This window comes from Ichthyophthirius multifiliis (genome assembly GCF_000220395.1).
Source record: "Ichthyophthirius multifiliis unplaced genomic scaffold scaff_1120509251426, whole genome shotgun sequence".
Classification (NCBI taxonomy): domain Eukaryota; phylum Ciliophora; class Oligohymenophorea; order Hymenostomatida; genus Ichthyophthirius; species Ichthyophthirius multifiliis.
The window spans coordinates 72,380-88,403 of NW_004085885.1; the positions used below are offsets into that span (position 1 = coordinate 72,380).

General features: G+C 19.1%; 1 protein-coding gene and 1 non-coding gene across 2 annotated transcripts, besides 22 other annotated features; both read left to right on the forward strand. All coding sequences in view use genetic code 6, as the record gives it.

Moving 5' to 3' along the window:
* Window positions 1-31: 31 nt before the first annotated feature.
* Window positions 32-96: a microsatellite.
* Window positions 97-142: 46 nt separating this feature from the next.
* Window positions 143-204: a microsatellite.
* Window positions 143-237: a microsatellite.
* Window positions 238-1,065: 828 nt separating this feature from the next.
* Window positions 1,066-1,102: a microsatellite.
* A 1,108-nt stretch (window positions 1,103-2,210) lies between these two features.
* Window positions 2,211-2,250: a microsatellite.
* Window positions 2,216-2,251: a microsatellite.
* Window positions 2,252-2,428: 177 nt separating this feature from the next.
* Window positions 2,429-2,484: a microsatellite.
* Window positions 2,429-2,503: a microsatellite.
* Window positions 2,504-2,657: 154 nt separating this feature from the next.
* Window positions 2,658-2,702: a microsatellite.
* Window positions 2,664-2,702: a microsatellite.
* Window positions 2,696-2,737: a microsatellite.
* Window positions 2,707-2,753: a microsatellite.
* Window positions 2,717-2,765: a microsatellite.
* Window positions 2,766-3,120: 355 nt separating this feature from the next.
* Window positions 3,121-3,155: a microsatellite.
* Window positions 3,156-3,325: 170 nt separating this feature from the next.
* Window positions 3,326-3,367: a microsatellite.
* Window positions 3,341-3,392: a microsatellite.
* Window positions 3,393-3,409: 17 nt separating this feature from the next.
* IMG5_201370 (hypothetical protein) lies at window positions 3,410-12,874 on the forward strand (the record flags this gene model as incomplete). Its single annotated transcript, XM_004023950.1, has 8 exons — window positions 3,410-4,966; window positions 5,310-5,531; window positions 5,575-5,817; window positions 5,875-7,549; window positions 7,637-9,117; window positions 9,168-11,657; window positions 11,710-12,557; window positions 12,631-12,874. 8 exons carry the CDS (start codon window positions 3,410-3,412, stop codon window positions 12,872-12,874), a joined length of 8,760 nt encoding a protein of 2,919 aa, XP_004023999.1.
* Window positions 5,264-5,339: a microsatellite.
* Window positions 7,551-7,615: a microsatellite.
* A 419-nt stretch (window positions 12,875-13,293) lies between the features above and the next one.
* Window positions 13,294-13,338: a microsatellite.
* Window positions 13,339-13,342: 4 nt separating this feature from the next.
* Window positions 13,343-13,400: a microsatellite.
* A 1,506-nt stretch (window positions 13,401-14,906) lies between these two features.
* Window positions 14,907-14,954: a microsatellite.
* A 438-nt stretch (window positions 14,955-15,392) lies between these two features.
* IMG5_201380 lies at window positions 15,393-15,465 on the forward strand. Its single transcript has one exon. It is a non-coding gene; the product is annotated as a tRNA-Glu (tRNA).
* Window positions 15,466-15,600: 135 nt separating this feature from the next.
* Window positions 15,601-15,652: a microsatellite.
* Window positions 15,653-16,024: the final 372 nt, after the last annotated feature.

Consider the following 16,024-nt stretch of genomic DNA (forward strand, 5'->3'; position numbering starts at 1 on the left):
GAGAATAAATATTTAATTGTTAAATTAAGATAAATAAAATTTATATAAATAAAAAAAAAAAATTATCTTTATATAATAATAAAAAATAAAAAAAATAGATTTTTAAAAATATTAAATAATAAGAAAATAAATACAGTTTAAAATATAAATATATATTCATATAAATATAATAATATATAATATATTAATATATATTAATATATAATTTAACAATTATTATATTATATTATTATATATACATTTTAATATTTTTATTTAAATATTATAGCTATTTATTATTAATTTTTTTTTTTAATATTAACTAATTATAAATCACTATAAATTAATTATTCTCTAAATAATAATGCAAAAAGGATAAGGTGATTTTGCAGATGATGTTCACCCTGAAAAATCTTTAGATTAAAGTCATTCAACAAAGAATGGTTAATAATTTAATTCCGTTAAATAATTAAATTTTAATAATAATATACATTTAGAAATAAATAATAATGAATCAATTAATTAGAGGTTTTTTAAAAATGGTTAAGATGAATATTCATTAATGAATATTTCAATAGCCGAAGAAATAAAATGCTAAGAATAATATTGTTAATAATAATAATTATTTAAATTGAAAATATAGCCTTAAAAGCATATACATTCTATGGCTGAAAAAAAAATTGGTTTTTAATATTCAAAAAAAAAAATAGATTAAGATGCTTTAGAATAAATGGATCCTGAATGTATGAGTGAATGCTAAACTTAATTAATACCTAAATTTACTTATTGTGTTAATATGCCTTAAAATTTACCAAAAGAATAATAATATTAATAGCTTAGAAAGGTCAATGAATAAAGATATTTATAATTAAAACAAGTTGCAGAAAGTTTAGAGTAAAATCATGTTACTATTAATTATTTAAATTTCTTAGGTACCTCTTATTCTTTGGCTAAAGAAATACCAGAAGAATGTGCTTATTTATTACTTACCTTAGAAAATTAATTAGAATTAATTTTAGTTATTAATTTATAAAAACAATAATAATATAATAATAATTAATATCATAAATAATAGTATTAAAATTGATATTTCTTTATATATATTTATTTATATATATGTATTAATAATTTTTAATTATTAATAAAATATTATATTTTTATTTTGTCAATTTTTTTTAACAAAAAAATAAAAACTTTAAAGATATAATAATAAAAAAATTATTAATCTAATTCAAAGATTAAATAAAATACGTTTCTAAATTAAATTATCTTGAGAAAATACTCAAAAATAATTTATAACTAATAAAAAAATAATATACAAAAGTAGATTTAAAAATAGCAAATTGTAAATCCAACTTATTTATTAAATTAAATGATAAAATAAAAATAATATTTTAACAAAATAAGCATAAAAAAATAAAACAAGTAAAAGTATTTATTATAAATTAAATAAAATAAAATAATGTTATTCTAAATTACTTAAAATTAAACATCATAATTATATATTATTTAATTTTATATAAATAATAGATTTTTTTTTTATTAATCATAAATTTTAAAGTTAAAATCGAAAGATTAAGATATTCAATAGTTGTAAAGAAATAAAAAATAGATTTATTTCGAAAAACTATTGGAGATAATCAAATATATATTTATTTAAAAATCAATAATTTATTATATTTGTAAAAATATTGTCTTAAAAATTGATATAATTATAAAATTATATAAAAATAGTTTTTCTTTAATTTAATGTATTGTTAAATTACAGAATTATATTAAATGAATAAAAACATTAAAAAAAGTAAATTTTGATTAATATTTTAAGATTTAATAAAAAAAGAATATGTTTAGTTAGTTATTAAATAATAAAAGAATTTATAATAAATATATTTATATAATATATAAAAAAAAATGAATGATTTAATTAATATAAAAATTAATAATAAATATATTTATAAAATATATAAAAAAGTAAATATTTAAAATAAACAATTAAAAAGGAATAAATAAAAAGAATTTTATCCAAAAAAATCTAAAATGTAAGAAACATAATACAAAGTAAATAATTTATATCAGATTTTAAACAATAAAAAAGGGAATAAATAAACTAAATAATTTAAAAAAATACAAAATAGATATTGTAAAAAATATTCATCAAAAATTAAATTCGAATTTCATAGTTAATAGTAGTTGTAAGTAATATGAGTGACAACTCTTTATGAGGATTAAAAAAAAAAAAAAAAAATTAAATTAAAAAAAAATACAATTAAAATTCTTAAATAGTTAAAAAAAAATTTTTTAAGTAAACCTAAATTAAATAAATTAAAGAAATACAAAAAAAAAAATGAGTTAAATAATTTGAATTTACTAAATTAAATGATATTTATAATAATAAGAATAAAAAAAATTCATAAATAATAAATTTATTAGATAAAAAAAAAGTTATGCAATAAATTTTATTATTATTAAAATATAAATTTTTATAATTGTTAAATATATATATTTAAATATTAAAAATTAAATTAAATTATATAAAGTGAATAATAATATTATGAATTCAAATCTATTAAAGATACCATATTTAAGAAATTGTAAGATGTTATTATTATGCATAATAAAATTAATTAATATAATAAAAAGATATTATAAGCTATTAGAAAATTAATTAAAGTAGCTTGTAAATAAAATATATATAAATAAGTAAATATATATAAATATATATATTTATATTTTATGAATATTTATTTATTATTATTATATTTAATTTTTTTTATTTTCTTTATTTAAATTATCTTTTTATTATAAATGTTATTTAATATTGTAAATATATATATTTTTTTTAATTATTACATCAATATATAGTCTATTGGTCTAAAAATTTTTATAATTTATTTATTTTATCTATTATTCTTTTTGCTGATATATAATCTAATTCAAATTATATTAACAATAGTATAATATTTAATAAATATAAAATTTTATATTTTTATAAATAAATAATTTGATTATTAATATATTCTTTAACCTTTGACATAAATTTTTTTTTAAACAATTTTTTTATTGAAAACAATATCTATAATTTTTTTAAACAACTTTTACTTTCATATATTCAATTATATTTATTTATTATAAATAAATACTTTATTATTTATTTTTTTATTATTATTATTATTTTTCAATATCTTTATTGTCTATTAAATGTTTTTAAACCATTAACAAAAAGTAAATTATAAGAAAATATATTTATAAAAATACAAAGATTTATATTTATAAAAAAGTTATAATAATTTTTTATATTTATCATCATTTTTATAAATATTTTTTTTATTTTATAATAAAGTATTACAAAAATAATTTTAATAAAAAAATAATATTAACAACAAAATAAAAAATAAATAATTACAAAAAAAAAATATTTTATATTAAAAAAATGTCAATAATTCCAACAAGAAAAGAAGATTCGATACACATGACAAACTTTACAAACATAAGTTATATATTAAGAAAAATTGAGCCTTTAGAAATAAATCCTCAAGAAATATATTTTAAAGATATTTAAGTAAATTAGACATATGAAATACCTTTACAAATTCGTAATTTAACAAAAAAGCCTCGTAGAATACGCATATTTTAGCCTTAAACATAATTTTTTAGGGCAGATTATGAAATATAAGGATAAATACCAGCTGGCTTGGCTGTTCGAGTAATAGTAACATTCGAAACAACTATATTAGATAATTACAAAGATGAACTAAAAATAATAAGTGAAAATTAATTCACTAAAACAATAAATTTGTTTGCTTATAAAGCATGTGCCTTTTTAATATATGAGCCTTTTATAAATTTTGGATTTTGCAAAATACAAGAGGGGAAAAAAGAAAAGATTTATTTCAAAAACGAAGGAAGTTAAATCGCAAAAGTAGAACTTAAATCAAACGATCCTTAAAATCTAGTATTGGTTCCTTCCCTTTTTACCATTAAACCATCAAAAGAAATGGCTATTAATGCTATATATACGCCTTAAGAAGCTGGTCTTTATCGGGGAATAATAGAAGTGAATAGTGATGCAGAATGTTTATAGAAATAAATTGAAATAAATGCTACTTGTGTAGAATTTAAGCAGTTTATTACAGATGAGAAGGGTATTGAGAGTAGTTAATTAGATTTGGGGACTTTTTATTTTGGTTAGGCTTTAAAAACAACATGCTTTTTGGTCAATAATACACCACAGAGGATGAAATTTACGAGCAGTTTTCGAAGTGGAATAATTTATTCTGGCGATGATAATAATTCTTTGCTAACTCCACATTAGATTGGAAAAGAATTGACTGAAAAAATACTTAGTGTTGAACCTTGTGAGGGATTTGTGGATGAATATTCATAAATTAAACTTATTATTACATTTTAAGCTTAGGTTTTACCGAAAAATAAATTTTGGAGTTAATCATATGCTATTTCTGGGGATGACATGTTACCAGAAGTTGAAGATTATGCTTATTCGGCTGTTTTTTAGTATGAAAATTGTAATTTATAGCCTACCATTTTACATCTTACAGGTAGAGGAATCTGCCCTACGGTTAAAATTGAAAAAAGTCTCATTTAGTTTGGCATTTGTCCTGTTAATGAATATAGAGATGTTCAGTTTTATGTTTAGAATAAAAATAAAGTACTACCTGTTGATATTTAATTTAAAAAAATTCCTTATTTCGAAGTCTTGCCTGGATAATGTGTTTTGTAAGGATCTGAAAATCAAACTTTTATAGGGAGATTCACACCTAAAGCTATTGGAAAATTCGATAGATTTTTTGATGTTTTTTTGATTGGGGGAGCTTATTAATTATAAATCAAAGTTAAGGGAAGAGCAATTAGTATTTCAAATAAAAAATAAATTAAAAGAGGACATGAAAATGTTTTTCCTGAAAGTTTTTAAAAAGAAATTTAACTAGTTAATGATAATGATTTTATTTAATAAAATCTAAGAATAAAAGTATTTAATTTTAATACATATATATTTAAATTTATATAAAAAATAATTTATAAAGTAAGAAGATAGAATAAATTAAATACCTTAATGGGTGATAAATAATAAAGATGAAAGTGTGAAGAAAAAATATACAAATAATAAAATTTATGATGATTTAATAAGAGAACATAGAAAAGAAAGGAAACAAAATGAAAAAAATAAAATAGTATAAGCAAAATATAAATAATTAACATAGAAAATAAAAGAAATGGGTTATTAAAAAACAGAAGAAAATTAAAATGATTAAAAGAGTTAAAAAATATAATAGTAATAATAATAATAATAATAATAGTAATAATAATAATAGTAGTAACAATAATAATAGTAATAGTAATAAAATCTTAATTAAGATTCTAGTTCTGATGAAGATTTAGATATAAAAGCTAAATTTAAAAAGGCTCCAATTGATTTCGCATATGAAGTTGGCATGGTTGAAAATAGAATAGATTCTCCTTAATTATAACTTCCAGTTGTGGATGAATAATTATATGTAAATAAACCTATTGGAAAATATTTACCTCTTAAAAAAGTATATTTTTATAATATTTTTTTTTTTATAAAATATATTAAAGTTCGAAGATTAAACTATATTTAATCCAGATCCTAATTAAAGTTTGAAAAAAAGATGGCCTTCAAAACCTTAGAATCACAAAGAAATTAGAGAAATAAGTAAATATTTAGATGGAAGTGAATTGTAGAAAATATATGCAGGACCTGTTTATATTTAATTTGATGCTGTTTATGTAAATTCTACTATTTAAAAAACATTTTTTATAAAAAATGATTTAAGAACTTCTATTTCAGTTAGATTATAAGTATTTTTTTTAAAAAAAATAATAATAAGAATTAAAATATTAATTTATAAATAAAAGTCGGATTAGTAAGAATTAAAAAAGACAAGTTAAAAAATGTAGATAATTCCTCCGAATTAAATAGGTGGTTTTGATATAATATTAGAAAGTTAAATTCTGGGTTAATTTAAAAGCAATATAAAATACATAATAAACGAATCACATGTATTTGAATTTTAAATACTAGCTGATATTTAAATGGTTAAATTAGATTTATCAAAAAATAATATCAAATTTTAATTTTATGATGATAACCATGAAATGATAACAAAAGAAAGCATAAAGCTTTGTAATAATGGAAATGCAAGTGCTAAATTTGAATTTTTAGCAAACTAAAGTAAAATATTCACAGTAGAACCCGAAAAAGGAGAAGTTGAGGCTCACGGAAGTATTAATGTAAATGTTATTTACCATCCTAGCCAAAATAATACGCATAGTCATGAAATAATAAGGTAGGAAGAAGAAAAATTGACTCTCAAAGTAAAAGACGGGTTGGATACTTTTATAAAATGTTAAGGAATAGTCTAGGATGCCAAATGCGTAATATAAAAAGGAAATAATTTAGACTTAAAATAAGTATGTGTTGCAAAAGAAGAAATACGAACTTTCAACATAAAAAATTAGAGCAGAAACTAAGCCGTTTTCTATATTTAGAATTTACCTGAATTTGTACAGGTTTTACCTGTTAAAGGAAGAATTGGCCCAGAAGAAAGTAAAGAAATTTAAGTAAAATTCGTTTGTTTTGAAGAAAAAAATATAAAGGATGATATTATAATATGCATTAGGGGAGGAAAAATACTAAAAGTCCCTTTCAAAGTAGAATGTATAATCCCTGAAGTAAGTATTTTTGAAAAGGAGATTAATTTTGGAAACGTGACTACTTTAGGCAGCCCTTCGGTATTGAAAATGACACTTATTAATAATTCAAATATTGCAGTAGATTTATAATTTGATATGAGATCGAAAGAAGAAAATCCAAATGCTGAATTAGGTATTGAATGCTTAGAAATAAATCTAGAAAATCAAGAAGATGAATCAGCTATCACCTCAGTTCATGAAGATTAGGAAAACGAGAATTTATAATAAAGTGAATAAAAAGATGAAGATGATGAAGATTAAGAATAAAATGGGCCGATGAATAATAATGAAAATTTATCAGAATACGATAGTTCGGATGGAGAAAATTAATAAAAGAAAAAAAGCAAAATTTATAATTTAAATCTTTTACCAAATAAATAAATGAGCTTTTTATTAAAATTTGCTCCTAAGGAAGTTCTTTAATATAATTTTAAAATACCTATTCGTATTTTTAAATTCGGAACTATTCCTAATTTGGAAAGATATGTTTTATGTAGAGGATTATATCCTAAATTTTTAGTAGATCCTTAAGTATGTGAATTTAAAAAAAAAATTATTACAACTCCTGATAAATGTTTTGCTGATGAAATAGAAATAAATTTAAACAATCCTGGAAGGTAAAATATCTAATGGAGAATAGATATTAGTAAAATTGGTTAAGAAAAAATCTTTAATATTGAACCTAATTCTGGTATTGTTGAAGCTAATCAAGTTTAAATTATTAAAGCTTATTTTAACCCTTATGCACCTGACAAATATAATATTTATTTGCCTTTGTTTATTGAAAATGATGATGAAATTTCTAATTAGGTTCCTTATGTCGAAATTGAATTAAAAGGTATATATATATATATATATATATATATATATATATATATATATATATATATATATATATATATATTTGTAAACATTTTTTTTTTAGGAGAATCTTCCTTTCCAAGACTTCTTTTTGATAGAAAAGAAATTATTTTACCTGTTGTACCTTTAGAAATAAATTCAAAGTGCATATTTAGAATAATAAATGATGGATATGATAACATAAATTTGAAATATAAAATAATATAAGATATTTAAGCATTGAATATATAAATTAACTGGATTGAAGGAAAGAATTTAGGAATAAGTAAATAACGTATAAAAGTAGAGGTTGTATTTTCATCCAAAAAGCCCATTTCATTCAGTACAAGGATTGAATTTAATGATGATTAGGAAAATGTATACCCGATAATAATATCAGGGACATCTGACAATTGCTTATTTTCGAATTATGGGTATTTCTAGAGGTCATATGGGGATTATAAATTAAAATTAAAAGACGGAAACGGTAATATTATAGTCCAAGAAGAAGAGGACGATTTAATTTCTTAAGATGGTTAATAAAATAGAAACAAAAGAAAATTAGGAACTTCCGTTTAAAGTTATTCTTCTACAAAAAGTTAAGCACAAGCACTAGGATATTATCCTATTCCAAAAGTTTTATTAGATAAAAGTATTGAATATATAACAAGATGGTTAAATTATAATATTTTACAAAGCCCAATAAAGAAATTTCCTTCTTGTATTATAGAACATAATGGTTCTTAAATATTTGAATTAATATTTTTTTTAACAGGAAACAATTAATGTTAATCATTGAAAGCAAATATAAATTCATTACTTCCTAAAAATGAATAAATATAAAAAATATACAAATAATATGACGATTTGTTAAGATTTTTAAAAAAAGAAGGAGCTTTCCTTAACCATATTAGACCAGAGTATTTACTCAGTTATAGAGATTATGTTATTTTTATTAAATTTTTACCTAGTTAATTAATTAGTACAGTTTCTTAAAGTGGTATTATGCTTAGTTAAAACACTTTTCTTTATTTGTAAATTGATGCTTGGATTACTGTTTTTTATTAGATTCTTAAAATCTATTTCCTTAATAGGGTCAATACTAAAAATTTTAAATTGATTTAAGGAATTCCTTCTGACAAACTAACTATTCCAGATTATATCTAAAATTCTAATGCTCTTTCTACTTCAGAATCTCTTGTTATTTATTGGATTGAATGCATTTTTTAAAGGAAAAATAATACTCGTCTTATTAATTTAGAACAAGATTTAAAAGACGGGATTTTTATGTAAGCTTTATTAGTGAATTATTTAGGAAAAGTAGCATAAAATGCATTGATTGAATTGAAAAAAGATTGTTTTTCTTATCAGGATTGTAATTCTAATTGTGAAAAAATAGTAGAAGCTATTTAAAAAATAGGAATTAATTCATATATAAAACCATAAGATTTGTCAAGTCCTTTAATGAGAGAATTAATGCTATTTTGTTTATAAATGATGCATTCTTTACCACATTATATTCCTAAAATAAATCCTATTATTTTTTCATGCGTTTTAGGAGAAGAAGTAAATAATTTTTGTTATAAATACAAAAACCTTAATATATATTAAAAAAGGTTATAAGAAATATTATTTTATCAAATCCCACAAATAGAATAATTTCTTATTAAGTAAGAATGGAAGGAAGTAATCATTTCAAAATGGAGTCAGATGAAAATTTCGCAATAGAACCTAAAAGTACAGCTAGTTTCAAAGTTAAATTTACATCTAAGGTGAGTGATGTGGTAACAGGTAGAATATTCTTTAATAATAAAAAGTAAAGTAATGTTTAAGCAGCAGCTCTTGTATTTGATTTAAAATCTTAAATAACTTCTAGAGTATCTGAAAAAATATTGGAATTTTAATCATATTTATATGAAGTAGAAGAGATATAAATTCCAATAACAAACAAATATGATAATGATGGAAAATTTTAAGTTATTATAATGCAAGTAAAACCCTAAGAAGAGCAATAAGAAAATTATAAAAAAAAAAGATAAAAATAGTAAAAAGAAAAACCAAAATAATAGTAAGAATAAAAAAATTAATAAGAAGAAATATTTCCTTCATTTTTCTGTAGATAATATATATCCAAAAAAATGAATATAAGTAAAGGCTCAACGATAAATCTTTCATTAGTTACTATCCCTTTAGTTATGAAAACTTAAAGATGCTTTATTATTTTTAAAGATCCTGATTTAGGAGAATTTTAATATGAAATAATTGTTAAAGTTAATCTTCCATTAATTAATTAAGATATTCTTAAGATATAAAAAAATATTTTTGTAGATGAGGCTTAAAATCTACACGTTTAAATAACAAATTAAAACGAATAAATGAAAAAGGCAAGAAAATTAATTGAATAATTACTTTAGGAACGAAATAAAGAAAAATTTATTCCTAATTAAAAAAATATTTCATTTAAAACTAACGAAAAAATTGCTTTTCCTGGAGGAAATCCTGAAATTACTACTTATAATGTTTGTTTAAATCCTATTGTCACTTTTCTTTAGGTTCCTTAAAAGTTTTAGATAAAAAATATTTATGTTTAAGCAAGAAGTTCTTTGACGGAGAAGAATTTATTATTAAAAAGAAATAAAGAAAAATAATAAAATCCAGAAGAAGAATCATAGGCTCTAGTTTATTATAATTAATTCCCTTTAAATTTTCTTTTTAAAAATGCCGTAAAAGATTATTAGCTTGAATTGATATTCTAAAATGAGGAAAAAACAGATATTAGGCGTTATAAATTAGAATTTACTAGTATTCCAAAGCCAATATAAGCAACTTTAGAATTCAGAGTACCTGCCAGAATGTCAGGAACTCAAGAAATTCCAATAGTAAATAATACAGAAAAAGATTGGATAATAAAAGTGCAATTTTAAAAGGATAAATATGAAAACTCGCATCTTTTTTCATGTCCACCTTCATTTAATAAAGAATTTATAGTCAAAAAGAAATCTTAAGGATCTTTTCCAATAACTTTTTCTCCTAAATGGATCTAGGATGGAGAATGTAAATTAATATTAACAAATACTTTCACAAATGAACTTTACGAATATTAAATCAAAGGATTTGGTGAAGAGCCTGTTTCGGAAGGACATATAGTAGTAAATTGTACTGTAAGAGAAACCTATATGTAAGAAATAATTGTATAAAATCCCTTTTTAGATCAGGATGTGTAATTTTAAGTTGAAACAGATTTGCTTTATGCGAAAGGTGATCCTTTTTTGAAAATAAAAAGTGGTTAAAAAAGTACTTATAAGCTTTCTTTTTGCCCTATTCTTTCTGGATAATATACCGGATCAATTACTTTTATATCTAAGGATGGAAGCTATTTATGGTATACAATTTTAGTCAATACATAAAGTTAATAAGCAGATAGTATTATTGATATGAATACTTTTATAAGACAATAATGTAATTTTGAGATTCTTTTAGAAAACCCTTTAGATAAGGAAGTAATATTTGATGTAGTTATAAAAGGAGGAAATTGTTTAATAGGAGATCCAACATTTATCTTATATGCAAAAGAAAGTGCTTGCTATACTCTTACTTTTAGTCCAATTTTTGTTGGGAAAGAAAAAGCTTCAATTATGTTTTCAAATGCTTTATTAGGTGAAAAATGGTTCGAATTAAATTTAATTAGTGAAGATGTTTTGCCTGTTAAACTTCCAATATTAAAGACTGAATTAGGTAAATTCTCTACACATAAGTTAGAGCTTGAAAATCCGACTTTAAATCAAGTTAAAGCCTTCGTTAAATGCTCTAATTTAGATAATTTCGAAATTTTCCCAAAAGATATTATCCTTTAACCTTTAAAGGTTACTACTGTGTATTTGAACCATTATCCTTCAAGTTTAGAATAAGTTGAGTAAGCAGATATTACTATTTATACATAAGAAATAGGTAAGTGGATTTATTTAGCTAGTGGAAGTGGTGTTTAACCTTAAGTTTTTGAAAAAAAAAAAATATAAATAAATATTAATAAAGACTATACTTCTACTATTAATTTTAAAAATCCTTTCAAATAATAAATTACTGTATAAGTTTATATGGAAAAATCAGTAAAAATAAATATATTTAAATATTCTTTTTTTTTTTTAATAAAATATAAAGGGATTTAATAAGCACGCTTTTAAATTACTATTTGTTGGTAAAAAATAGTTTCTCAAGAATAATTAAGATGATGAGGAATGTTACCAATTCACAATATCTGCTTAAGAAACATTATCTATTCCATTTTCATTTATTCCAACTCAAATAATGCAATATCATGCATTAATTGTAGTCTCTTTTAATGATAAAATATTCTGGAAATATCCACTAGAAGGATCAACATAATGCAATTAACAATTAGTTATATAATCATTTAAAACAAAATGTAGAGAAATTATTGACGAAGAATTTACAGTAAATCTTCCAGGAATTATAAATATAAATGATAATTAAAATAATGAAAATAATAATGATACATTTACATTTGAACTTAAAGGAATAGAAAATGAATATTAAAGTTTAGTATAGAAATGCTTATAGATTAAAATTACGAAAAATCATCTTAATTCTCCAAATGATTCACTTGAATTTTCTACCAAGTTTAATCCTCTAAAACCCTTTAAAACACGATTAGAATTTCATATAATACGCATTTAAGGTGGAAGATGGCGTTATTTCCTAGATTTGGAAGCAACAGAACCTGATTTTGACGATACTATTATTATTAGTTCAGAATTGAATAAAACTACTAGTGTTTCTTTCAAACTTACTAATAAAGCGAAATAATTTACTCCTTTTATAGCTGATTTCACTCCTGACTCTGATACTTAATTTACTGTTTTTCCTAAATAGGGAGTTTTGGAAGGATATGGAAGAGAAGGTACTAATTTTATTGTTTCATTTACACCTATTGAATATGGAAATTTTAAAAATGCTAAACTTATTATTTAAACAGAGGATATGTATTGGTAACTTTTATCATTTTTTTTTTTTCACAATAATATATATTTTTATTATTATATTTAAAATAATAATAAATAGGTCTTATATTATTAAAGGAAAATTACCTAAATATTAACCTCCATAAGCTGATATAAGTATTATTGATAATAAATTAGAATCCCGTTTGGATAATAGAATTTTATAAAATTATAATTCGAAGAACTATATGCTAAATAATATAAAAAAGACCAAATAAATTAATATTAGTCATAATAATGAAGATTAATCAACCAATTTAATTTCTTCTATAAATATTAGTAATAGCTATTTAGTAAATAAATGATGTCTTTATTTTTATTTTTTAAATATTCATTTGCTTTTTTATATATGTTATTATTATTTTTATTATAAAAAATTAAAATGTTTAATTTATAAAATTTTTGTTACCTTAAATTATAAATTAATGAAAAAAATAAAAAGCTTTTATTTATGATTTTTGAGTAATTATTCTTTTATTTAATATTATATATAATTTGATTTAATAAATTAAATTTTAAATGTATTTTTTTTGTTTTTTTAATAAGTAGATTAATATTTAATATTTTATAAATTTATTTTAACTTATTATAAGAAAATTGCTTTAAATTTTTTTGTTTTTTTATAAAAAAAAAAATATTTTAAATTCTAAAAAAATAGAAATTGAAAAAAAAGTATAATAATAAAAGTTGATATTTATAACAAAATATATATTTCTTTTCATTTTTTTTTTTTTTAAATATATAATGTTTTTTTTTTTAAATATATAATCTTATTATATTCAATTTAATAGTAATTTATTCTATTTCAATTCAAAATTAATTTATTTATTTTCTACTTTGCAAATATTATAAAATAGTATATTTATCTTATTCGCTTTTGTTTTTATTATCTTCATAATTATACTTTACTTCATCAAAAGCTATATTATCAATCATTTGAATGCTTTAAATATCAATCAAAGTATAATTAGAAGGAGCAGATTTACTAGTTTATCTTCTTTAATAAAATTTTAAATAATTAAAAAAAAAAAAAAAAAACTTTACATTTCTGGTAAAAAATCATTTGTTGAAGTCTCAGGCCCTAAAGAAAATCCGTTTACTTCCAAAATATTATCAGCTATTGATGGTCTTTTAAAATTAATAAATAAAAATTAACAAAAAATTAATTATTAGATAGTATAGAAATGCTTTGAATAAAAATTATAAAATACTTTAATTATGGTCTTTTTGGAGGTTTTTCAAATATATTTATATACTAAATAAAGTTCATAGAACTATAATATCTTTATCTATTTTATGATTTAATTTCTTATTCTTATACTTATATATTTCTGTTTGAAAAATAGGTTTATTAGTCATTCATTTTTATATATATTATTATTTTTTTATTTTAATTTAAAATATTATATTTTATTAAAATATTTTTTTTTTTTTTTTTTTTGCTTAGATTTAGATTTTTTTATTTTTAATTATTATTCTATACTTGTTTTTATATTTATTTTTTAGTAAATTATATAAATAATTGTTTCAAAGATAATATTCAGTATTTTATAATAATTGTTTATATTGCATATTGTAAAAAACAAAGAAAAATATTTGATTATTATAAATATTTTCTTAATTGTTTTGATACTATACATTTTTAATCCTATTTTAAAAAATTAAGACAAATTTTATTTATAAATATAAAATATAGAAATCAAATAAGATATTACTATTGTTTTTATTTAAAAAAATATGATTTTCTATAATAAATTAATTTGTGACTGAGATATTTTATATCCTCGAAAAAATTTTACAATATGCCAAACTTATAAATATATATTAGATGAAAACAAATTTAAAAATAAATAAAATAATAATTTTTTATAAATAATTGCTAAAATATAAGTATTTTTCATTTAATATTTTAATTTGTAATCTTAACTTTATTTATGTTATTGGATTAATTTTAAATTATGATTTTTATATTACAGTTCGATATCATAAACCTAATATGAATTAATAATACATTATATTTTTTTATTTATTTGCTATTATTTGAAAAATTACTAAAATTAAGGTCAGTAAGCTATTTTGATGTAGCTTAATTTAAAAAATAATATGTTTATTTATTGATCAAATTATTATTTTTTTATAAAAGTAAAATTTATAAGAAAAATTAATTTGAAGAAAATAATTAATATACAAATAATACTTTAATAATGATAATTAAGAAATTCAAATTCATATATATGTTAATCATTCTTAATTTTAATTTTTAAAATAGTTGGAAAAAAAAAATATTCATATATTATATATGTATGCGTAAAAGATTAAAATATGATAAATATCTATATAATGATAAAATTCATTCAATAATATAAAATTATTAATATATATAAATAAATATTTCTAACTATTATTTTATTAATAATATATATTTTTCTTATTATAATATAATAAGTAAACATATTAACTAAGAAATTTTTGTTATTTAAATTTAAATAGTTAATATTACAATTAAATTTACATTTTTAATGCTTGATTAAATCTATAAAATTATTGTTAATATATTTATTATTTGATTGCATTAATTATTTATAAATTTTGTTTAATAATAATAAAGTAATTTTATTAGTTAGATTACTTATAAAATGATTATGCTTATATTGAATAAAAGAATTAAAACTAAAAATAAATTTATTAATATAATAATTTATTTAAAATATATGTATTAAAAAATTTGATTAATAGCATATATAAATTTTTTATATTAATAATTATATAAACATAATATATATATATATATATATATATTTATTTCGATTAAAACTATGTAACTCCCCATTAGTCTAGCTGGTTAGGATACAAGGTTTTCACCCTTGAGACCCGGGTTCAAGTCCCGGATGGGGAAATTTTTTTTTTTAATTACAATATAATTAAAATATAATATGTATTTCTTTAATTAAATATATATATTTTGAATATTTTTTTTATTTTATTAAAAATTTAATTTGGATACTTAATTTACCCGCTCAATAATAATTTCTTTAAAATTAAAAATATAATTTAAAATAAATAATATATATATAAAATAAAAAAAAATTAGTATAAAATTACATAAATAAATAATAATAAAAATATTAACTTTTCATTAATTAACATCTTATAAATTTAATAAAAAATTCCACATATTATCATCATCATCATAACCATCAACAGGATATTTTTTAGAAATTTTCTTTTAATTATAAATAAAAACTTTATCAATAGTTAATTTAAAACAATCATCAAGCATTCTAGGTATTATACTTTGGAGTAAAGGACTACTTTCTTCTAAACATGGGTTAGTATTAATTTCAATTAGCCAAACATTAAAAGATTCATCAATAATAAAATCATAACCGAAAATTTCAAAACATTGTTATCTATTTTTTTTATTAATTTTATTTTTTACAGAATTAAGTGAAATA